The sequence below is a fragment of the Blennius ocellaris genome (genome assembly GCF_963422515.1).
Source record: "Blennius ocellaris genome assembly, chromosome: 17".
Lineage (NCBI taxonomy): Eukaryota > Metazoa > Chordata > Actinopteri > Blenniiformes > Blenniidae > Blennius > Blennius ocellaris.
The window spans coordinates 15,272,957-15,297,911 of NC_137666.1; the positions used below are offsets into that span (position 1 = coordinate 15,272,957).

At 43.1% G+C, this 24,955-nt stretch overlaps 2 protein-coding genes across 3 annotated transcripts in view; both read left to right on the forward strand.

The window, feature by feature from the left end:
• The window catches only part of arhgef10 (Rho guanine nucleotide exchange factor (GEF) 10), a 57,458-nt gene extending 39,530 nt beyond the window's left edge, over window positions 1–17,928 (forward strand). For both annotated transcript variants that reach the window (XM_080513117.1, XM_080513118.1), the window contains 5 exons: window positions 4,119–4,261; window positions 6,739–6,913; window positions 14,864–14,986; window positions 15,941–16,462; window positions 17,042–17,928. In XM_080513117.1, coding sequence (XP_080369243.1) covers window positions 4,119–4,261; window positions 6,739–6,913; window positions 14,864–14,986; window positions 15,941–16,446 — 947 coding nt within the window. In that variant the 3' untranslated portion in view covers window positions 16,447–16,462; window positions 17,042–17,928. The remainder of the gene's footprint in view (window positions 1–4,118; window positions 4,262–6,738; window positions 6,914–14,863; window positions 14,987–15,940; window positions 16,463–17,041) is intronic.
• Window positions 17,929–20,192: 2,264 nt separating this feature from the next.
• Window positions 20,193–24,582, forward strand: kbtbd11 (kelch repeat and BTB (POZ) domain containing 11). The gene is made up of 2 exons (XM_080512327.1): window positions 20,193–20,440; window positions 20,999–24,582. Exon 2 carries the CDS (start codon window positions 21,067–21,069, stop codon window positions 22,957–22,959), a length of 1,893 nt encoding a protein of 630 aa, XP_080368453.1. The 5' UTR covers window positions 20,193–20,440; window positions 20,999–21,066; the 3' UTR covers window positions 22,960–24,582.
• Window positions 24,583–24,955: the final 373 nt, after the last annotated feature.

The window sequence follows — 24,955 nt, forward strand, 5'->3', positions numbered from 1 at the left end:
AACTGCTTAGGAATTTTCCGCAGTCTTTTACCTGGGTTTGGTGCACACGTTGCAACATTTTGGTCCCACGTCAGCGCTGCAGAATGTACGGGCAGTTTGTTGTCATTCGTCACCATTTTCGTGTTAAATATCACCCCAGAAGGGCATGTTGCCTCTCCAGTTTGATATGCATGATTTCTGAGCATCAACGCCTCTGACACTGTCACTGGAGCAAAGTGCTCGACGCTGGAATGATGAATCATCCCGCATAAATTGGCGAGGACACTGTTCCCTCGGCTTGTTTTGTGACGCGGCTCATCTACTGCGCCACAGCGACTTGCTCTATCTGTACTCCATTAGCATTTAAAGTAGAGCCGTGCTTCACTCTCCAGGGAACAGGCCGGCCTGGGAGAAACACTCAGCTTGTGTACTTTGATGTTTTGCCTGTTGAATGATGGATGAGAGCCTCACAATGAATCCTGACACGATACCAACAAGTGAACAGACACTTGTGCAGTGCAGTATGGGAAATTTTAGTAATGTCACTGTTGTGCTTTAGTTGACAGCAGTGATTTTGATTTTAGTCATATTTGTGTCCGTTTGTAAGTTGTTGCTTTTTTGACCATTTCCACGAGCTCCAGCTTTTGTTGTGTTTATTTTTCAATCAGCAGAGTTAATGAAGTGAACAGTTTTCAACAAAATGAGCATGAAATGGCATATTTCTTTCCCTGTGGCTCAATTTGCTGTTCATTTAGTTTTGTTTCTTGTTGGCTTTTTGTAATATGTTTTGATAGACCACAGCAGGGGGGGGGGTTTGTTCATCAGATGGGTCAATTATTGCTAATCTACTCTGTATTCCACACTTTAGAGAAAACTGTACATTGGCCTGGTCAAAAAGAACATTTTTCCTTTGAATGTACTGCTAAACGCTAAGAAAACAAAGTACGGCCTGCCGTGACACACTCTTCTTCCATCGTAGTGGAAAGACATCCGGGCTAATGACATGTCAGGCCGGTTAGCTCAGTTGGTTAGAGCGTGGTGCTAATAACGCCAAGGTCGCGGGTTCGATCCCCGTACGGGCCATAGCTTTTGAAGTTGCTGACAATAAACTTGTAGATTGGATCCAATAAATTTAATATCTTGTAAACCTGCCTTGTCTAATCTTGGGATGTGAAGCAGTTTGACAGCCCTGCATGTAGAAACCTCACAGATACGTCGTCATTCCTCTCAGCTGAACATGGAGCAGGAACAGGGTGAAGTTTTTTTCATTTATTTTTAACTGCTGGATAACTTTCTCCTCTAATTGAGCTACGTCACCAGTGAAAACAATTATTTGAAAAAGTGAGAGACTTTTATGATGTGCTCCAGATTTTGTTGCCGTGACCTTTCAGTCCGTTATTTAAGACTTTAGACAGACTGGGTACAGCTGGACTTCAGGACTCATACATACAGTGTTTGGCTCTCTGTCTGCGTCATTTCTTTTTCTTCGCTCTTCAAGCTCCTTGTGATTGTTTACATATCTGACGTTGATGTCTGTGAGTATGCATTAAGCTCTAAGCGAGAGCCATTTTCCAAATATATGACCTCAAGTGCTTCTTTTTCAAATAGCGTGTACACATCCTTTATCATATACAGTATGTATAGAGTATTAGTAATCGTTACATTATTTTAGATTCAAGCAACAAAAATGTCAGAAAGAGTCACCTCTTCTTAGTAAGCATAAAAGAGCCCTAATTCTAATAACTGCAGTGAAATGAAAGAATTCTCTTCTAATGTCAGCTTACTGTGCAAAGTTCTGAATCAAAAGCTCTACATCATGTAAACTCCTTCAGTGTCGACTTACTGGAGCTGCAGTAATACACAGCTCAGTTGTTGGTGAAGTTCAAGCCCAGTTCTGCCGCGCTCACTATTTCCCGTTTGACTGAGTGTGTGAGATGGAGAGCGTTGAAGGCAATGATTCGGCAAAGGTCAGACGTCACAGTCCGACAGCGGGAACATGAACTCTGCTCTCATCCATTCAGCCATCCCGAGTCGTCATCTGCTGTTAGTTGCAACCTTATCAAACGCAGACATGCGATTGGTCGGTTTCATCAGCGCTCGTACACACACACACACACACACAGACACACTTTTTTGCAGCTGCCACTGACATGATGAACTGCAACAGTTTACACAGTGAGAAATGTGGGCAGAGAGGACTTACATAAGTCTGCAAGTTGGCACCAGTGTCTTTCTTTTTTTTTCTTCTTCTTCTCGTCCGTTCTCCTTTTCCATTTCCTTTTCTTCCTGAACACTCACCTACACAGTGTGATCTCTGCAATAATACACACAGGCTGTTGCTGGAATGCTAATCCCACCTGACTCCTTCAATGTGAGATTGCCCTCACTTCCTCAGTCATTACTGTAACTCTGAAAGAACATCTCCCCCTCAATGCCGCCTTTGTGCGTTCCGTTAAACAAACGTTATTGGTGAGGCCGCATTCACTTCCTGGCCCATATTGGTAAAAGAGACCTAAAGAAATGCACCTTTTATTCAACTCTGGGTCCTTGCAGAACTGGACATTCTCATTAAAATGTATAGCATTTGATTTTCGTCCTAATATTAACCTCTAAAGGTCTCACATTACCGTACGCCTACATATATAAATATGTAAAATCAGTGTTTCAGTGTAAAAAGAAGTAAAGTATAAAAGGTTAATAACATTAAGAAATGTGTAGATAGAGTTGAAATTAGTTGTTAAATGTAATAAAAACATGCAGTAGTAGCAACGGAGTAATAGACCAAGATAAAATACAATCAAACCAGTAAATGTTCTTTTTATTGCAGGGCGGTGAAATTCAAGCTGCTTCACACAAGATTAACACCGTGATAATAAGACAAAATATGAAAAGGACAATGAATGCAACACTTTTATAGTGTATTCTGAGAGTGATTATTGAGGTTGATGAAGTGATATCACGTTATTATGATTTTTTTTTTTTTTTTTTACTGATATCTGCATTCATGTTTGTCTTGATAGAAATAGATTGAGCATCATTTCAAATGAAAAAAGAAGTGGCAACAACTTTCCCACCTTGGACGTTTAACGAAATAAATCTTATTTTTGGTGGATTTTTATGATTCAAACAAGAATCATTTGAAAACGCAGATTTTCTTAACTAGAAAATCTCCTCAGATCCTTTGCGCTTCACTCAGAAGATGTATTTATAGACACTGTTAATGTTGATATCGCGGATGGATGGATGGATGGACCAGATCGGAAAACAATCGAAGAATATAAATTAAAATGCATGGGAGACAAGACAGACTAAAAAGATGAGTTTTATTTTCATTCCGTCTCAGATCTTCTACATGTGAGCTGCTTCATTAACGGGAAGCTTTTTGTCTGGTATTTTGGTGGCAGACAGCGCAGCGCTTCATCAAAATCAATTTGAAAACATTTTCTCTTTATTTAGTCTGTTTTCACTCTCGAGCTCTTGATGTGTTTTTCATTGTGTACAAAATCCATTCTAAACTATATCTGCATAACAAACCCACACTTTGCTCCTTTTACAACCACAGTAATTACATTTTTACCACAGAACTGCACCGGCTGCAGAAGCGCGAGGTTTCTAAAGATACAGCGGAGAGTGGGGGGGGGGGGGGGGGGGATTGTTGGAACGCTGTAGGTGCCCGGGCACATGTAGAAATGAGTGCGTAGGAGGTGTGTGTGGGCTACAGCTCGGCTCTGACTAATACTCCTCAGCCCATCTATATTCATAGTGAAGGATGCGGAAACCATCAATGGCCACTCTTCCAGCATTAGCAGAGATATAAATGCAGATGACCTTCGCAGGCGACGTTTATAAAGACGGACTGCCCATTACTGTAGGGGATAAACAATTTTTCTACCCGTTAAATAAAACAATGCAACAAGTTTATGTAGCAATAAAAGTAATAGGATGCTATGAAGTCGGGGACAGCTTCATTGTGCTTTATTGTGTTTCATAATATGCTTTCTTATTGAAGTCTTTTGTTCAGATTATAGTCCACGGGGCATTTGGGTATTTTGTTGGTTGTATAATAGAAATGTCTAGTTGTGTTTAACTGCTCTGATCTGTCAGTGTTGTTTTTTGGTTTTTTTTTTTTATTGTTTCAGATGGTTTGTGGGACTGTGACAAGCCCAAGTTACTGAAGCTGGGAGTTCTGCCCGTCAAGGCCATGCTGGCTGTGGAGGAGCACCTGTGGGCTTCATCAGGGGGACAAGTCTTCATCATCAGCACACACACACACTGTGTGGAGGTACGTGACATAACATCGGCCTTACCAATATTCAGTTTAATCTCACCTGTGTGTTAGCAATAAAATTGTACCATCCTGAGATTACAGTGCATATCCAAAATTATAATGTTTTCTTCTCATCGATGTCCCACAACTGGAAGTATATCCACTTTTAGAATTTTACAATTACATCATAATTACGCAGGATCACACTGTTTTGGCGGCGGTAGTGGGCAAAGACCTGAAACATCAGAGATCGGTGACGCAGTACTGAAATGTAGCCTCGTTTCTAGCATGGTTGCTATACCGTGAGAGTGAATTTGTGATGAAATGCCCGGAGACGTCTGCCAACATTTGTCTGCAGAGAGACACTTTGGCAGATTGAATTTCAGACATTTCAAGCAGATTTACCAGATGATGCACAGAGTCGAGTCATTTGATCCGTTTTTGGATTAAAGTAACTTAAAAGCCAAATACATCAAGATATTGGACAGTTCACTGTATTTTCACCAGCAGGCATTGTTAAAACTGGTATAATATTTGAACTTCTTTCGACTTACGTAATATTTTACTGCTCTTGAGATTGAATTAGGCTGCATGTGGCCCCTCAAGTAAAATCAGAGTGACACCAAAGGAGCTGCAAGCGGGTTAAAATGTGCCGCATGTCTTTTCCAAAGTTTTTTTTTTTTTTTTTTCACGTATCCTGGAATATAGATGGTTCTCTGTTAGTATGTGCGTGCGTCTGTGTGTCCTGGTTTCGGGAATGAAAGCACCTGTCATGACTCCAGGAATAGTAACGTTCCTGTGACATCCACTCACTCATAATCTGTTTAGGCTCATTAAGCTCATTATGTTGGACCACCTGCCTGTCTCGCTCTGCTCTCCTCACTGAGGACTCACAGTGAGTTCAGAGAGGAGAGGCTGGCATGTAGAAACCAGGGCCGACGCGCACTGCGAGAATTGTGACGAAGCGTGTCGGAGATGGAAGGTAAACTACCATGTTTTCAAAACGCAGGACACCTCTCGTTCTCCTATCGCTCCACTCTGCCAGAGCTCCGTTTAGAAACACTTGAATGGACTCTCCCAAGCCAAATATAACTCCACCCACATGTTAGGCAACGCTCGGTGAAATTATGTAATCCCAGCTTGCCTCTGCACATAAAATTCAAAATCTTACAAGAATTTCGAATCACTCTTGTCGGGTGAACGAAAGATCGAAAGTTAAAATCTTTGTATACAAAATATACTTAATTAGAGATTTATAAACTAACATACCACATCCTCATAAACCTCCTATATGAAGTTGGATGTAAACTAATTATGTGATCTATCCAGTGTCGTCCCATGTAACTTGTCACTGTGAATCTGGTGTATAATCAGGAGGACTCAGACATAACAAGCACTCACAATTTACTGAGCTGCTGCAGTCTAAACAGGCTGGGACATATTTCTGTGGGCTCACTGCTGCTTCTGTCCAACAGTCTAACATGTGACCATGTAAACAAGTTCAACCACAGTGTTCCACTCAAACTAATACTGCAGTGTTTCATCTTTTGTGGTGATCAGATTTGAGATTTTGTTCTGAGCCAGATAGTGACTTGCTCACTGGGATGGGAGTGATCGACCCTCCTCTCTGGGGAACACGATGTTTGATTATTGGTATTTCAAAGTCCAAGATAATCAATGCTGCCAACTCACAAGTATCGTGTGAAAGTCAAAATATTTAGTCTTAAGTTCACACGCACACAGACTTTATTCTCTCACACCACATAGCTGTTTTTTTTTCCACATCCAAAGGGCCTGTTTAACAAAGATTGTATGAAACATCCAGATTTTTTTTAGTCTTCATGCTTTTTGCGAACAAAGAATAATTGAGTGGCATCAGGAGGGCTTTACATATATTACACTCTCTTTGCTTGAGGTTGCTGTGAAATATTTTGACAGAGCGTTGGAACTCCATAAGTACTAAATACAATGTGGCAACATGGAGTCGGACATATTGGATCATTACAGAAAGAAAAGGGGAAGGAAATATAGAAGATGATCTGTCACAAAGTCATAGCTAAGGATTAAAAAAAAAAAAAAAGCAACAGAATATTTCTTATCATAAAGTCTATGATTAAAAGTTGTGGGGAGCCAGACAATTAAAAATTTCTCACGGTAATAATTTTTTTTTAAGATAAATCATATGTCACTAAACGTACCCTGGCAACTTCATTCCAGTGAAACAGGTGCAAAGCAATGGCCATAGGGCTGAGTATTCCAACCAAATATCTGATAATGGAGTCATCTCAGTGTGATGTTTCAATCAGGAGCCTCCTGTTGACTCTCCTATAAATAAATAAGTTGCAGCTTTAACTTGAAGGTATGTGATGCTTTTCTTATCAAGGACAAATATAGGAGGTCATTCCTCTCTGTTCTCCAATGTCAATTTGCAGTAGATACTGACGAAGTCTCTTTTATCAGGAGCTAAAATGTGTTTGACCTCCCTGATACAGCGGCAGCTGGAGGCCCACCAGGAGGAGGGCATGGTGGTGTCGCACATGGTGGTGGCCGGCGTCGGCATCTGGATCGCGTTCAGCTCCGGATCCTCGCTGCGCCTCTTCCACACTGAGACGTTGGAGCACCTGCAGGACATCAACATCGCCACGCCCGTCCACACTATATTGCCTGGTAAGACATACGACTTTTATTTTTAGTTGAACTGTGTTTGTCTTTTGCTTTTTAAACTGTCTGTCTGCCGACCTTACCAGGAAATAGAATTATTCGGCCTTCACATTTTCAAAGTGCCGCCTCCCTCCAGGCCTGTCAGTTATTAGCTGACATCTGTATCGGTGCTCGTCCACACAGTGTTTGTTATGGCACGCCGTCACGCCCAGGGCCTCGTTTTTAAAGCTCCTCAGTGTAAACAAGGAACCTCTCGGTTTCTGTCTTTTTAGTAAGAAGTGTCAACCTTGAACTATTAGAGCAAACAGAGAAACCCAGGATGAATTGTAAAAAAAAAAAAATGGATCATCCTTTTATGAACCAGTCCAGAAATATCACATTGAAATGTCGAACTGAGCTACAGCGATGAGACCTGTCAGTCGTGATAAAGATCATCGAAAATGTGGCGAAACCACTCGAGTTAAGTGGAAAAACCCTTGCCATTTCAGTTAACTCAACACCCACAGACATTCAAAATAACATATACACGTGTCAGAGAGCATTTGTCTTTCTGTAGTCCCATTGTCCAGTGATATGCAGTAACAGTGTACTTATCCTTATCAGTGAGCGTAAACCTCATGTATGTGAATGTCTGTGTTTAGGGTTTTCCTCTCTTACATCATCCCACCTTTAGTCTCTGATTGTGTAAAGTGCCTGCAGATGTAAGCCTGTCATTAAGCTGCTGTGATATCTGCAGTGACACGCAAGACAAATGAGCTATGACTCAGACGGGCCTCATTGTCGAGGAGCAAATATTTGTTTGGGGCTTTGAATAGGAAAACAACTTACAGACCGGATGGAATTGAAGGGAAAAAAAGCATCATTTTAGAATAATAAAAACTAAAATGATGAAGTGTTTCTACATCAAATATTCATAACTGGAAAACAGTATTTCATGACCATATGACTCCTCTTCCTCAAAGTGTTTTTACAATAATAGAAATGTACAGAAGTCATTTACTCAGACATTGTTTCACAAGGTCTTTAAGCTTGCCTTCAAACCAAACCTCAAAAGACAATATTTTCACTTTTTTTTCTTGTTTCTTTGGCTTGTAAAATGTTGCCAACTCAGATTCAACCAACATTTTTTAAAGACAGATATCTATACCAGTGATCTTTATAGACCTGATGCAGATCATCGCTCCAGTCCCACATTCCTCAGGAAATTTTAAATAAGATAAATGTCATCAAAGACCAAGAACTGCACCAGTTCGGATGCAGAAAAAGGAGGGGGGGGGAACATTTTAAGAAGCATCACTGTAAAAACAACACTTGCAAAATCCAAACTGGGAAAATTGCAGAGCACTGTGTTTGTCGGTTGCAAAATAAAAATGATTTGGTATGAAAATGGTGTAAATAAGTTGTCCAGTCAAAGAGCGTCAAAGCTACCGATGGGGGCCAAGACGATGTCTCCATCACAGAGGAGGACAACAAAATCTGGTCCATCAGTTAAAGTTTCCCTGGAAACCAAAATGTTAGTTTGTGAATGAGTAAGAAAAATAAGATCCGGTTTTCTGGAAGGGAAAAAAAACAAGATATAGAATTAAAAATTGGAGAGTTGAACCAGACACATAATGATGATGGGCGATTTTGATTGGATTTTAACAAAATTGCTTTAAAGTCATTGAAAAACATGACCCTGAACAGTGAATAATGTAGACGTGTATAACAGCCGGCTGACTGTACAAAACTCCCATATCAAGTTGCTCGTAAATCCTATTCACATCAAATAAAGCACTCAAATAATTTAAGAGCGATTGGTGTCATTACAATAATTATTTTCATGTTTGTCATATTTGGGTTGAACACTGTTTCTCGTCACACTGAGCCTGTCAAGTTTCTGTGTCTGCTCTTGTGTCTCTCACCTCGTGTTTCCAATTAACCAATGGCCTTCTACCTCTTTGTCCACCCATCGTTGAGCAGGCCAGACATTTTGATAGAGGTGCAACAAACATTAAACAGAATTCAAATAATGGGGATCACAGTGGTGAAAGGGAATGAGGCAGCAGAGAAGGCAGCAGACAAGAGAGGGCGGCTTAAGCCATTCTGATCCACACTCCATATCAGTAGGTGGCGTTAATGCACTAATTCGTTCCATGACAAAGAAGAAGAAGAACCCATCGTTGAGTTCCACCTGTGTGCTTCCCATACCTGTGTATTTAAACCCCTCTCCCTCAGTTGTCTTGGTCAGTTCGCCTTGTCAACGTGTCTCTCCTCTTGTCAACATGCCGCTCGTGTTGTTGCCCTTGTGTCTCCTGCCTTTTCCTCGTGTTCCCAGGACTTCAATAAGCCTGTGCCCATATTCACGAAGCCTCTCAGGGAACTCCTATCATAGCCTAAAAGTCCCTTAGCAAGGAATTCTTAGCTTAAAAGCGACAGCAACTTGTATACTAGTGAGGCGGTGTGGTTGACCTCGTTGTTTTGTATGACGCAGTCTGCTGAAAGCTGTGATTGTTCAGTGTTGCCTGATTGGGCATGATTACGCCCAATTGGGCTTCTATGGGAGCCTGTTCGTGTTACCTTTTTCTTTGTTTATTGAGTGCAGTTGGTTGTTTATCGTGTCTTCATTATTATGCGTGTGATAGTTTTATGGTTTAACACAAGCTTCGGAGGTTAGGATTTGGGCTGGTTGTTGTTGAGGTTGATGAGTTTTACATTGTGTTTGGGCTGGAAACAATGAGTCTGCTAATGTTTACTGTCGACTCGTCACTTTGTAGAATCGTATCGCAGAAGCACCATTTTTCAACCATACCAGTTTGAACCAGAATCTGACCCCGAAGGAGAAGTTCCTGAAGAAGTTCAGACTCTGGACGTTTCCGAATGATTACTTAAAGATGTTGTGTGTATGAATAAGTTACTTAGTTTGGTCGTATGTGTTACTACCAAGTAGCTAATTTTAGCTCCTGCTAAATGTAACAACTGTTGCGCTTTTTCATGTTATACCAAAATAATTCTTAAAAGCTTTCATCTACCTGTGGGAGGGTTAGGGTTCGTGGTTATTTTCTTGCATGATGTCATGAAGGTAAAATCTCTGGATCACCTGCATGAGCACAAATTGGAGCAAACAAGAAAGGGAGGTGACAGACTTTCTGCCTCATACACAGGCTATTAGGACACTTAATACCATTCTAAAGGGAATTTTGCACAATATGGGACCTTTAAATGCTTGTTGAACCTTTTTATTGTCATTATAAATCATTGTATTGATCTATATTCATCCATTCCTATCAGAAAAAGGCCTGGTGAAAAATATAGGGCAAGGTTTTCCATATTTGAGTGACTCTTTTAGTAGCCAATCACACTGACTGTGAATTATACCCTCGCTTCAGTACTGCATATGTCTTCCTATTGGACTCAGGATTTGTAAAATGTTGTATTTTTTTAATCTCCGACAAGCTTTCCACACTCACTGCATTTCTGTAGCATTCCACTTCAGTCTGCTGAGAACACATTTATGAACAGTAGTAAGAGTGAATTATAAGCCCCTAGTTTCCTTGAGGAAATCCCTAATTGCAGGCAAAAATGTGAGCGATGACCCCGCTGCCCGTGGTTGGTACTGTAGGAGGACCTCACTGAGATATCCAGTGTTTCAAGTCACACGTGGAAGTACTCTTTGTCTGACAGATGTGAATGATAAAAGCAGCTCGTTCTGAGACCTCGCTGCCCGTACTCGCTAATGGAAGCCATGCGACCTGAGAGGAAGTTGTTTCTGGGACAGACCACCAAGACGTGAAACGATTTCATCCTTGAGGCGTCGCCATTAAAAGGCTTCGTTTTGTCTGGGAAACAAACCTCATTATTTAGTCCACACCAACTGGCTCGGCTCGTCGACACAGCGGAGATGAGGGATGCTCTTGCGTATCGCACGCATCATGCTCTTTCCTTTGATTCATTATTTTCTCTCTCCGACCACCCGCACAATGCCCAGGTCTGTTCTGGAGCTTTCCACAGCAGCGTTTATCTCTGCCTGCTGCACTCCAGCACGGTCAGCCCGAAAAATGTGCTGTTTCTGCACAAGCTCCGATGTAATTGGAAGTGCCAGCCAAACTGTTCAGAAAGGAGGGACCCACGCAAAAGCCAAGGTGGGCCGTCTGTGTCCAAACCTGCCGCCCATTGCTGTTCCTTCACCGAGACGTTCGTATCACAAAAGAACAGGAGATTTCAGATCTTTGATTTTCCAGGAACTTTGCACTATCATAAGACTTTAATACCCGGTCTGGAGAAGGCATGTTAAATCATAGGATTGGTCCAGGGAACAACAGGCGTGGGCTGTAGTGTGAATGTCTGACAGTGGAGCAGTGTTCTTTTCTGAAGGAGGTGCTGCAGGTGGAGTCATCCTTCTCATGTTCATACATGTTGGAGCGATTCCGCTAAGTCCCTTCTCGGCAGTTTCTTTTAAAGGCAGTCGACACACAGCCGGTTAATGCAGCATAATTCCAGTCGTTTCTAGATAACTCAGACCTATCAGTGCAATTTTGTGTGATACTTTCCATGTGGTGAAGCGAAATGTCACTTGTTTGTGTGTCTTGAGAAGACGGTCCTCCACAGCCCTGCAGTGTGATCGGGTCGAGGAGGACGGGAGCCACTCAGGATCTGCTCTGCTTTGTCTGCTGCTCTCTGACCTAAATAGTAAGCCATGCATGAGCTGATGGGAGACAAACATCAAGGGGGGGGTGGCAGTAAATAACACCTTCAGTTCTCCTTTGTTTGCGCGCCACTATTGTCGCACACCTCCCAACATGACCCAGTGTGCAAACATGCTGTACTTCTGTTCAATGTTCTTTCCAAACATGGTGGATATGTGTGGAAATTAAGAGATATTTACAGTTATACTCTCAGCCAAGTGCAGTTAAAGGATTTTTAAATCACTGCTACTGTCTGAAATAAATGCTGAATAAGTTCCTCTTTTACTTTACTTTATGTTGTTATATTGCAATCATCTATTGTAACAACCAATAATGTGTAATTTTTTTGAATGTTTCAAAGGTTAAAAAAAGGTTGTTACTATTATAATAACATATTGTATCCATTATTATAACAACATTTTCAGAATAATCTAAACCTTAAAGTAAAAATCCATAAATAAAACTGCATTTCTTAGAAATAAAATATTTTGTACAGGTTTTCTGCATATTGCTTATCAAAAATAGGTATAGTGGATGGGATAGCAGTCATGTTCATTGAGGAAACATACTGTCTGCAACAACCTTTCTCAATTATGGTTGTAAATAATATTTTATCTGGACAAAAACATCACCTTTTATTACATTATTGGAAAGTCAACACTTTGTAGAGCTCTCATTGAAATACATTTAAAGTGAGTGTTTTCTCACTTGAGTGTTGTTTCAGGATATTTATTTGTACAACAATAAACAACAATAAATGCCATGTATATAGAATAGAATTTGCTGAGAAGTCTGAAACCAAAGTAAAAAGCTCTCACAACCTCATCATCTCATCTTCCAAAAATGGTACATCTTTCATAAAACTGTATATATTATAAAGTTTAGATTGAAAGAAACAAGAACATTTGTGACAATGACTATTCTTGGTTACTATGAATGGTTAAACTGCACAATGTATTAAAAAGAAAGAAAAATGAAATAGAAACACTTGAAATTGAAATATATGAAATAGTTCCACACTTTGTTAGGAGACTCACATAAACTGAAGCAATCAGAAATTATTTGTGAAACTGAGTAGTGCAAAGACATTCTGAAGAAACACTTGGTTGTTCGAGCTCAGCATCTCAAACTGGACCAAAACGTCACCTCCCTGCATTCGACCAGCTCGAAACGAGCTGTTTCCATCACATCTGACTGAAGCTGAGAGGATTCGCTGAGAAGAATTGAAGAAAATGCTCCAAATCCATGTGCAGAAAGCTTTGTCACATCAGTGCTCCCAAAATTCCCTCAACCAATTTCTAAAGGATCAATGAGATATTTCAGTTTGTATTTGTTGCTGCTATAATACACAGTATACTTTGGGGCTCCCCGGATAGAGGCTGATATTTTGCCTCAGATCATCAGATCTTCAGCTCAAAACAAAATAAACCATTTAAAAAATGGCTTTTAAATTCATCACAAAAGTGCGGTACATCTGGACACATGTTACTGTGCTACAGTAGCCTGAGTGAGTTAAATGTGGTGATTATTGTCTGATCTTTCTTTTTTTCTTTTTTTTTTTTTTGCATCTGTCATGTCTAATGCGTTGATCCAAAATGCAGGTGAAATTAACTATATCTCCATTACCCTCAGCCGTATTTAGCATTAAGCGCTGATTATCAAACGCTTAGCGTGAGCGCGGTGATGCTGATGTGGATTCATGACCGGGAGCCGCTCCATTAGCTTCAGGGTCGGGAGTAATGCAGGAAGAGGGTGCAGCCTGCAGCCACAGTGAGTGACACCACAATCACTCACAGGGGGCTGGCAGGAGTTATTTCCAGACTGACTGAATGGCTCATATCATGTATTTTAGTAATGTTCAGGATTTACTCCTCCCTCCTGCTGTTGCTTGTCAGGACTAAGTGCAGATCAAAGTGGCGCTCTGCTGCAGGCTCGGGGCAGGAGGCAGGCCGTGTTGACGTTCACTCTGGGTTTATTTTAGTTCACCGTCTGGGTGGGGAACTCCAAATATTATGAAAGGAGGAAGTTGGGCAAGGCCCCCCGACCGGCGGTCCGTGTGTTTCTTCTGACTCCGCGCCGTCATTAGAAGCACATGTGGGCAAGGCACCGGGCCACGGCTCACACTGTACCTGCCCGCATGGCGTGTGTGTGTGTGTGTGTGTGTGTGTGTGTGTGTGTGTGTGTGTGTGTGTGTGTGTGTGTGTGTGTGTGTGTGTGTGTGTGTGTGTGCGTGCGTGCGTGCGTGCGTGCGTGCGTGCGTGCGTGCGTGCGTGCGTGCGTGCGTGCGTGTGTGTGCGCTCTCTCCAGGACGGGGTCAACCCTAGTGGGGTTGGGGGTTTCAGGCAGATAGACTGGCAGTAATTTTTCCCAAAGCTCAGGAGGATTGCTTTGAGGCAGGAAAGGAAGTCGAGCTGTTACAGCAGTAATGACTCATGACAGTCTCGCCTCCCACGTCGCAGGACTGTTTTTGTGAAATAAATTTTTTTTTTATAAAATAAAAAAATCCCGCATTCTTATTACAATCATAAAATATTAAAAGTCTGACTCGACGCTTTGTTGCGGAGCCGATCCCCGATGAAGCACCTGCGTGCCAGATTCCACACAATAAGTCACTTCACAGAGTCAGTGAGCCTGACTTTACGGCCATGCTCTCCGAAAGGTGCTGTTAACATAACAATCCCAGCTTTTATGACCCAAAAGTGGCTCCACTGTAGTTTTTCCTGAGCACGGAGGAAAGCGAAAGGTCGGGTCAGATTGTCGCAGTGTTGTAGCGGTGTGAATAGAGGCAGGGCTCGCGCGTTTGTAATTACAGCGTTACGCTTCACTCATTCTGTTGCGTAACACTTTTGTGTTTGTTTGTTTGACTCCAAGCGGACAATAATGGCGCAATTTTTCCCCTGTTCAGACACTTGAAAAGAGCTGCTTTTATGCAGGCGCCGCTTTACGTTGCCCTGGAGACAAATGAGCATCATAGCTACAGAAATGCTGCCACATACTAAAAGGATACACCTCCCTCTCTCTCTCTCTGTCTCTCTCTCTCTCTTTCTCTCTCTCCTCCCCTCCGGCACGCCACACTGTATTCAAACGCTGTGAAGTGATCCATTAACTGTGAACTTTTCTAATTTTCCAACAGGGAGTCAGTGTGGGAGGCTGTTTGCCACGCTGTGTGTGTGTTTATGGCCAACAATAAATGGATTCACTGGAGGAAAAAGGGAAAAAAAGAAAAAATTGAAAATGGCTTTATTTCATGCAAAGCTAAACTGGTGGTTGTTCCTTGATTTTTCCTCTGCAGGAAACCAAAGAGTGTCAGTGAGCAGTCTGCTGGTCTGCCACGGTCTGCTGCTGGTTGGCACCAACCTGGGAGTGACTGTGGGTCTGTCGGTGCCGCGGCTGCAGGGCATCCCCAAAGTAACAGGTAACAGTCGCAGCAGCAGTGCAGCAGGAGGGAGAAGGATTCATGTCTGAACAGGCATGTGTCCCAACCCAAAGAGTCTCGAACAGAATAAAACACGGAACCAGTAAAGCTCGTACAATCTATAAAGCTCAGTATTCAAGCAAAATGTCTTTCAGTCTCTTTACGTTGGAATCATCTTCCCTTTGAAAGCTCATGCTCCGAAGGTAATAGGATATTTGGCATTTTCCACATCAATATTCTCATCAATGTGACCAAAAGCTGATAACTTATCAAATACGTTGTCTTTTTTGTTTGTTTTTTTGCAGATTAAGTTGCACTCTTCATTCTTTTAGGGTTTTTTTTGGTGTTTCAGTGAAAATCTGTAATTATTATATTGAAAATAAGAATTTAGTTTGCAAAATCTTAATTTTTGAATACGTCTGAATACGAGTTGCTATAAACAGGATTTGATGGATATTTCCTTCTCGCTTACGCACACTGAGACGGGATGACACATGCCCATACCTTATATATTTAAAGCTATTTGCTTGACCAGACCAGAACAAGTCAATTAAATCTATTTTAAATCTGAAGTGGCTAATTTTTCGGAATAGAATTTATTATTTTTTTTTAACTGTGAGGATTAATCAAAGACAATATGAGCTGGAAGAAGCCGGCTCAAGGCTTCTACAGTGAAAAGTTACACGTATTTCTTCAAATAACCTGCTAGATTATGCATCCTTACTACATGTACATAAAATTCTGTTTTTAAAATGTGTGTCTTCATTCAAGAAATCCGAGTTTTCAATTTGATTTCCTCTCAAAAAGTACAATACAGATCATAGAGCCACCCGCCCTCATCCCACCTGACTCATCATGTTGTTACATTCCTACACGTCTATATCTGTATAGACGTGATCTCCTGGGGTATGAAGAGTGTTTATGTCCTGCCGGAATGCTTGTCCCTGTTTCCAGGTCGTGGTATGGTGTCATTACACGCCCACAGCGGACCGGTGAAGTTCCTCACCATGGCTGCAGCAGTGTGTAACCGGCCCTCCGGCGGCCCCCCATCCTCCACCCCCTCACTGCAGCCCACGGACTCACAGGAGGCAGAAGGCAGCCGGCCCCCCTCGGACTCGGGCACCTCCCCCCCCCAGGGTCGAGGCGTGTGGCTGGGGGAGTCCGGCTGCACCACCATGGCTCTGCAGGACTCCGTGTCCTCCTCGTCCTGCGGCTCCCTGGCCCCCTCCCAGGGTTCCCTGGAGCACGGGCCCGAGGACGGCGCCCTCTACGACGTGCTCCACGACCCCCCCGCCCATCACCGGAGGGGCCGGCGCTCCAGCAAGGTGGACGTCGGATCTCTGCTGGTGGTGTCCGGCGGCTCGGGCCACCGCAGGGTGAACAAAAAGACCAAACAGTCCCGGCACGAGGACACCACGTCCACCATCATGATATGGCAGATCCCTTTACTCAACATGTGACACCAGCGCCACGCTGGTACGTTGCGCACTGTACGCAGTGTGAGCAGAGGGCACACCGAGGCACCGTTTACACGTTTCAAGTGGAAACGCATCATTTTCATCAAGCCAATTACAACCCCAAATACGAGCCAATCAGCAGCGGGGGAGGGACGACGCTTCACATTTTTCTTAATATAGAATAATATTGACTAAATTTGATTTTCAGCATTTCAAAGCCACTACACATAAGAAAATCTGTTACTTATCAGTGTAAAATCTGAATATTTTCCTTTTCAAATGGTGCCACATTTATGAGAAACATGCATTTAAATAATGCATAAGAGGCTTGACCCAGTTTTCATGGATGCACCCTACATACTGCTGCTGCTCATCCCCCAAATGCATGTTCCTTATGAATGTGACACAGTTTCAAAGGAAACACATTGGTACAACAAAGAAATGAATATAGTGAACACACATTTTCTCATTATTTTCTTCTAAGCCTAACAGAGTTGAATAAAATGCATTATTGTCAATGTATTGCCAATGTTCTATGAAGAGGATAGACGAACGTTCATTATAAAGTCTTGATCAGTTCTCGTTTTCCTTTTTTCAGATGAAGTCAAGAGGCTTCAGACAAAACTCACGAAGGGATCTGTTTCCAATGTTGGGTGATCAGCTCAAACGACTAAACGTCTTAACTGTGTCAAACAGTATTCCCGGGAGGCCGTCGCCGTTAAAAGCAGAGGATCATAAAAGCCCTCGATGGTGATGGATGATGAAAAGGACGAGCCGCAGACCAGTCAAAGGACAAACTGTACTGGAATTGCCTCTTGTCAGATCTCCCGTAACACGTCTAACACATTTCATTTGTCTACAGTGTTTGTGCCTCATCATGCGACTGCAGTATTTAAATCAGTGTTGACAAGAAATCTTGGACTGTCCTCCTTCAAAACTGTTACGTAAAAGTGTCTGCTGAGCTCAGCTGTCAGCTTCTGGACAGACTTCACCTCGTCTGTCCAGCAAACTTTGATGACTGAGGATTACGTGTGCGGGGAAAGTGAGGTCAGAGAGCGAGCGTGTGTTTATATGGAGTCAGTTTACTATTGAACTCGCTTATCCAGTACTGTTAACTTAGAAAAAGGGATGTTTTGAGAAGGTTTGATGGGAATCTCTGGCTGGCCAGGTTTCTATTTGCAAAGAGAAGAGAGATTTGTGTGCACGGGGAGCGTTTCTTTTTTTTTTTGCCCTAAATCATATTTGTTTCTCACTTAAGGATATTTTATATAAAAAAGAGAAAAATAAGAGTTTTACTTTTGTGACCCTTTCGATGTACTTATGTATATTAACAGACCCATAAACATTTGTTTTATCAAGCAGACTTGTGTACTTCATTGGAAGCATGCAGGCTTTATTTGAGCACATATTTTAACTTATTCTCACTCTTTTTATTTTTCTTTCTTTTGTTTTAATGTCCAAACACAATAAAAACCAAGGAGCTGATGTGTGGTTAAAGATTTCTGTTCTGTGCTGTGAGATGTCAGGAGTTGGTCAGCGTGGCTCTTTTCTTGGCTCGTTCCTAAACCCTGTTCTCCTCTGTGATTGTGTGCAGCCATCGGTACATGCCGGGACTAGCAATGTGCCCCAGGGGGGCCGCAGGAACTGAGCCTGATACCGCTCTTCCGGGATTTCTCCTTCCTTCTGCTGCCGCACGCAGAAGGTCGAGACTCTCCCGCGACGCCCACTCCTACTGTTCTTGCGCAACGGCGGCGTCGCCACATTTATCAGCTTCTAACAAAAATAGACGGAATGATTTCAGGTTGGAGCCGTTCCCAAATATTATCTGATCGCATCTTTCTTTTCTTTTCTTGAACCCAGGGTAATATTTAACTGATATCTGAACGCCGGCTTTTATTTATTAACTATGAGCAAAGAGTGGGAATCTTTCAGTCTCGCTGAATCAACCAAGGAGCGCAGTTATCAGTTGTGTTTGACAGCTCTGTTACTGGAAGTGTTTTGTTTTCCCTCTGACCTCGAGGTCGCCGTGGAGGGAGATCACCGAGTCCTTGCAGAGTGTCTGTTGACAGAATATTTGACATTAAACCCTCCGGTGTCACTGGGATGAAAGTGACGTTCCCCCTGGAATTCGCTTCTATTTTTATGTCCAGCTGTTTCTACAAGCCGTCCCGGTGGAGGCAAGGCTGTGTGTGTGTGTGTGTGTGTGTGTGTGTGTGTGTGTGTGTGTGTGTGTGTGTGTGTGTGTGTGTGTGTGTGTGTGTGTGTGTGTGTGTGTGTGTGTGTGTGTGTGTGTATGTCACGCGTGCTTTATATATTACTGAAGTACCGAAACATTGATTATTTTCCTCTTTTAAACATTATAGCCTTTTAAACTCTCCACCATGTAACATTGAGGGCTAATATGTTAGCAATGACGTATCTAATATTAATGAATATTTATGTGTCAGCAGACATTTTTAGGGCAAAAGAGTAAATCTTGGAAATTCTGAAAAGGTGAATTTCGTAAACCTGCTTATAATATATACTACACTACTGTATGGATACTCAATGCATCATCTTGTGGTGCAAACTGGGATTGCAACAGTAAAAAAATAACTCAAACGTTTGGTAGATATTTAAGTGCAACACATCACGAAGCTGTTTATTTGATTTGCCTGTGAGGATTAAGTCATACAAGCTTGAAGACTTTTGGGGTCAGAGGTCAGAAACAAGCATTATCCTTATATTTATTATACATTTTTTTAAGGAATCATGATGAAAATAAATGAGTAAAGGCTTAAATAATACTTTAAAATAACATACATTTGGAAGTTAATTTATTCTAAGTGCACTGGAGCCGAATTAAAATGAGCTTGAGTGCAAGACCATAAGAGTAACAGTGCTGACAAGCCCATTTTTAAATATGAAAAACTAATTAAAAACAAAAGAAGCACAAAAGTTTGGCTTATTACTATATGAACTGAATGTATATCAAGTTTGAAAACATCCACATGATTCGGATTTCTGTTGTTTTGTGCTTCATCCCTAACTAACAGGTGTTCTGTTATATTCCTACCAAAGACAAATCTATGTTTGTACAGTGTTTTACGCTTTTTTCCCGTTAAACCCTGCTTATTATAAACTACTGCGTTTTTGTGGAGAGCAGCCAGAACTGAAGACACTGTGATAAACTGCCTGCAGGCACAGACAGGTGGTGTGCTCTAATGGAACATTTATTGATTTTTAAATAATGTTACTTTTATATAAAACCTCCAAGGTGTCTCACTCAGTATCTGCTATTAATTTACTGTTGCGGTGCATCAGAAAGTGAAATGTTTAAGGCTTTAACGCATGTGGGGTCATGTTTTATGTGATTAAGTTGTTTTTCTCGGGGATTTTACTTGGATGTGTGTGTGTGTGTGTGTTATCAGGGATGGAGAGTGGGATAGCGAGTATTTTTAATCCCCTGATCCCCCACCCTCCCTGGTACCCGCGGCTGGGATGGTGCGTAAAGGAATGTCGCATCTCTGTGAAGGAGAGCGCACAACAGATGGATGAGTGGAGGGTTAATGCCGACTGAAGAGGGCGTGGTTTAGGTCCATAATAACCACATCACTCCTGTCAAGTGTACAGAAAAGAAAACGAGACAAAAACCACAGCTCCAGCAAGGCAAGGTCTGCGCTCGTGGATGTGCGCGGCTGCTCTCCGAAGCTGACCTGAAGGAGGTGCGACCTGGAATGACTGTTCGGTCGTCGTCCTCTCTCCTCCTCCTCCTCCTCCTCCTGCGCGAATCCCCGGCAGATTTCAGAGCATGAGCGAATGAAAGGAGATCTCCTTCGCGTGGCTCTCGGATCGGATGGGAAAACCCATCAGAACTGAGGTGAACTCATCCAGGAGGAGCGCTGGATCGACGCGTAATCGGGACTGCGCCTTCCTTACGTAACGCAGCTTGGTGGAAAGGGACTGGCAGGGGGAAACCGCTGCTGCTGAGCTGTTCGATCACTGCGAGGAGACGCAGGTAGGTCACATTTTTCTGTTGACACACACACATTGATCATTTTGCATTTATACATGCTGTTAAAAAAAATGCTTCCCGTCGCTTCTGCACTGTTTGGCTTGACATGACCGAAGTGGGTGTTTTTGGTGTGATTCTAAAACGCCCTTTCCCGTCTGTATCACAGATTAATTCCTCCATCAAAGCAACACTATTTGCGCATGCGTTCTGAACGTCTCCAGATTACCACATATAAAGGACAGGCCGGGTGATTATTGCAGTAGGTCAGCCAGGCAGTTTGCAGCCACAAGGACTTGAGCGTCGGGATTCCTTCTGTTTTTTGTGGAGTGCAGCACAGATTGAGACAGATTCGCTCTAATCTGTTTTCCTGAAAGAATGACACATTAAATACCAGAGTGCATAAAAGGGAACAGCAATCACTGGCAGCTCAAAGTGTTATGTCTTCACGTTTTAAAGCTTCCCAAGATGTTTGTTATAGAGAAAGAGCGCCTCTCAAAGACTGCACAAGCAGCTGCAGCCTCAGTATTCAGTGTTTTCCTTCTTGTGTTTCCCTTTTTCCAGGTGAATTGACAAGTCTTTCCATCAGCGCAGCATGATCAGCGAGGACCGTCTCCAGTGAGCGCAGTGAGATGAATGAGAGCCACAGGCTGGGAGGAGGAGCTGTCACCGTGGAGGCTGACGCCATCCTCCACACGGGGAAACCGGATCTCGTCACACTCGCAGACAAAAACAGGAATATATGTGCAGGTTTCGTCCAGGGGATCCTGCAAGATGACCAAGACTTCAACGCTCCCGCCGTGTTCGAGAAGGAATACCTGCTAGATGGGAGGCTGATGGAGAACAACCACGTCGACCATCGTCAGCAGGGCAACAGCTCCTACGTCTCCAGAAATGATCAGTTCAACCGATCGAGCGTCAGTGAAAGCCCGGACGTCCTTCCTCGCGCCAACGCCGCTCTTTCCAATCACAACATGCAGAACAACTGTGCAAGTGGTCAAAACCACAATGGCGCTAAAGCTAAAGTGTCTTACGGTGCAGAATTCTCCTTATGCTTTCCGAGCCGGGCCCGAGAGGAAGGCGATCGGTCAGTCAGCAGCAAGGAAGCCCAAAACACACAACCTCAAAAAGAGCCAGATTTAGTCATTGAAGTGGGCGGGCAGACCATCAACGCTCACAAGTCTGTCCTGGCAGAGAAGAGCGACTACTTCAAAGCACGGCAGTCCCGCAATATCCTAAAAGTGAAAGGCATGAGTTACAAGACTCTGTCCACTTTGGTAGACTATGTTTACACTTCTCAGATGAATGTCAGCAAGGATAATGTTGTCGAGGTCATCACGGGGGCCAAAATCCTACAGATCCCTTGCGCCGTTCAGGCGGCCATGGACTCCATGTCTGAGCAAATCACTGCAGAGAATTGTTACGAGATTCTCACTATCGCTAAGAAACAGCGACTGAGTGAACTCAAGGAGACTGCTTACGGCTTCATGAGCGACAACTTCCTTCAGGTCCTCAAAGATCCTGCTGTGTACGGCCGTTTGACCGGATCTGAACGAGACCTGATCCTGAAGAAGAGGATGGAGGGGAGGAAGACCCTCATGGTCGCGGAAATAAACGACGTTTTCGATCGGGTCGGGAGTCGACCGCCAAGTCGCTGCAGCAGCCGGCCACAGAGTCCCTTGTCAGTCGGGTCTTTGGAGGAGAACCACATGATTTATTATTTTAATGAAGCCGCGAACGACTGGAGACCGTTGACCGCAATGCCTGATGACATAAACACTAAAGGCTGTGGGATCTGCACCATGTATAACTACCTGTTTGTAGCAGGGGGGATAAAGGGCTATGGAGAAAAAGGTAAAGTGTCGGAAAAAGTGTTCTATTATAACCCTATCACCAATCGCTGGGCTGAAATCAGACCCCTGAACCAGGCCCGCGCCCAGTTGAAGCTGGTGTCTATGGACGGCTGCCTGTACGCCATCGGAGGCGAATGTTTGTTCACGGTGGAAAAATACGATCCCCGAATGGACCGCTGGACGGCGGTGGCTCCTTTACCCAAGGGAGCCTTCGCGGTGGCCCACGAAGCCACCACCTGCAGCGGGGAACTGTACGTCTCCGGAGGCTCGCTCTTCTACCGCCTCCTCAAGTACGACACCAAGCGGGACGAGTGGCAGGAGTGTCCCTACAACAACAGCAGGAAGAAGTCCAGCGACATGGTGGCGTTCAAGAGCTTCATCTACCGCTTCGACGTCAACCGCGAGCAGGGCATCAACGTCTTCAAGTACAACACCATCGTGAAGATGTGGCACGACTGCGCGTCCCAGAGGCTCGGCAGCCATTTGCCCTTCCGGTGCGCCGTCATCGGGAACTGCATCTACTGCGTCAACAAGAGCCAGACTCTGCAGTTTGTAGTGGAGGAGGAGAACGCCTACTTCGTGGAGGAGCCGCTGAAGGCCCCTCTGGAGGCCAAAGGTGTTCTGTTTCCTTTTGTTCTCACGTTGCCCGAGAAGCCTGATAAACTGACGTAGTGTGTGTGTGCGTGTGTGTGTGTGTGTGTGTGTGTGTGTGTGTGTGTGTGTGTGTGTGTGTGTGTGTGTGTGTGTGTGTGTGTGTGTGTGTGTGTGTGTGTGTGTGAGTGTGTGAGTGTGTGAGTGTGTGAGTGAGTGAGTGAGTGAGTCAGAGTAACACAATAAAACGTGGCATAGCAAAAAACAAAAAAAATAAATGCCAGCAGCAGAGGAACTTATCCAGACTCTTCAATGTCAGCTTTTATCTCAGTGTCTCTTTGCCTGCTTCCGATGGAATGTGTGTATTTGCATGGCGAATTAATGCATCTACAGGGTTCAGCCTTAAGAGGAAAACTTCTTTTTGTATCAGACTGTAGATAATGACATGATGAAAGTGATTACTTTGCGTGCCCTGTGCTTTGTTTGGTGCACTTTTATAAGTAGGATTGATAGTATTTAGATCATATTAACGAACTGACTTTGGTAACAGAAACAAGTGTTTTATTGGAAGTTGCATGGAAGCAGTTGGTGTTTGCTTTACGAGCGAAGCAACGCAGGTTCTGCGCAAATTGGGCCAGAGTGTATTGAGCTGCATCGAGGGGAGTCTGACTGGAAGGAGCCGAATGTTTCTCAAACCGTTATCATCAGTCAAAACAGGCCACTGTGTCTGTCTCCAGTCCCCGACAACCCAGGGGACTCAGTGAGCAGCTAAGAGCTTGTTGTCTATTAGATGATTTCAAGATAAAGCTTTACAATATCACAAATCAAAGTAAATATAAAATGTATATTTTTGGATTCAGAACTATTTTCCTTATACTCACAGGTCTAACAGATAAGAGAACATTTGCCAAAGATAACTCTTCAGTCAGACTAAACTTATCAAATCGACATCTCTTGGAGAAGAAAAGCATTTTCTTTTCGTTTTTTTCTCAAGCTGTTTTTGTCTAAGAGCCGTCAGATTTTTTTGGGAAACTCGTGGGATAGTTTGAATCAGAATCGGCAATGTTGCTTTCCGTCCGCCTCTGAACCTGAGTGTTGTGGGGCAGAAATAATAACCCCTTCAGTCTGGTTTCCCAGGGTGCAACGTGGTGATGCTTTGAGGACAGCTGCAGTTTGAAACAGGGATATAGTGCAATATGTTTTCGATTAGTTTTAGATTTTCAACTCATGGTACTGCTACGGTATGAAGCTACACCCCCAAGTTAGGAATTCTGCGCTCAGATGCAACTGGAAAGCAAGATAAACACACAGACGCACTCACACACCAGGTTATTTCACTTCTTAAGTCAACGTTTTCCCAGGTCTAAGATCCTCTTTCAGCCCTCACAGGTTCAGTCTTGCTCCTATAACTCTCAATAAGCCATGATCGTCTTGCTTCAGTGCACATTAAACTTAAAATTTCCTTCTTCTGTGTTTTCACCTGCTGCAGTGACACAGAGTTTTGCTTTGGTAATGTTTAAACGGAGTGTGTGTGTGGGCAGTGGAAGTGACGCAGACAGCTCGGATGTGGTATCTTTGAGTCTTTGTGGGTTTTTTTTTTTTTTCTTGGGTGGTTTGGGATCTGCTGTTGTGGTGGACATGACAGTAAATGCAACGCAAGGCGGCAGCTTCTTGTTTGTGGCATTCGGATTGGACTAACATATAATGTGCAACAGTTAAAACTAAGTGCTTCAAATAAAATCATCTGTGTCTGGAAGTGATGTGGTTTCTTTTATCTGGGTCCGGCTGATGCGGTGTGGGTTTGTACATGAAACAATGGCGCCCTCTACTGGAATAATTGATGTAAACTGAATACTTTATGTTCAAAGAAGAAAAGAAACATTTTTGTAAAAAAAAAAACCTGTTAATTACTCAACTTGTACTCAGTGACCAGGGAAAGTACTGTATATTTTGAAGTAAACGTGCTTTTCTCCAATATTTAACAATATAGCAGCCATTTAATTGAATGTACCGATTTAAAATACTTTTGCTATTCTCAATCAACAATGTAAATAGAAATCACAAGATATGAATTGAA

Coding starts and splice junctions, on each gene's coding strand:
- kbtbd11 (XM_080512327.1), top strand. CDS start 21,067: ATGAATGAGAGCCACAGGCTGGGAGGAGGAGCTGTCACCGTGGAGGCT.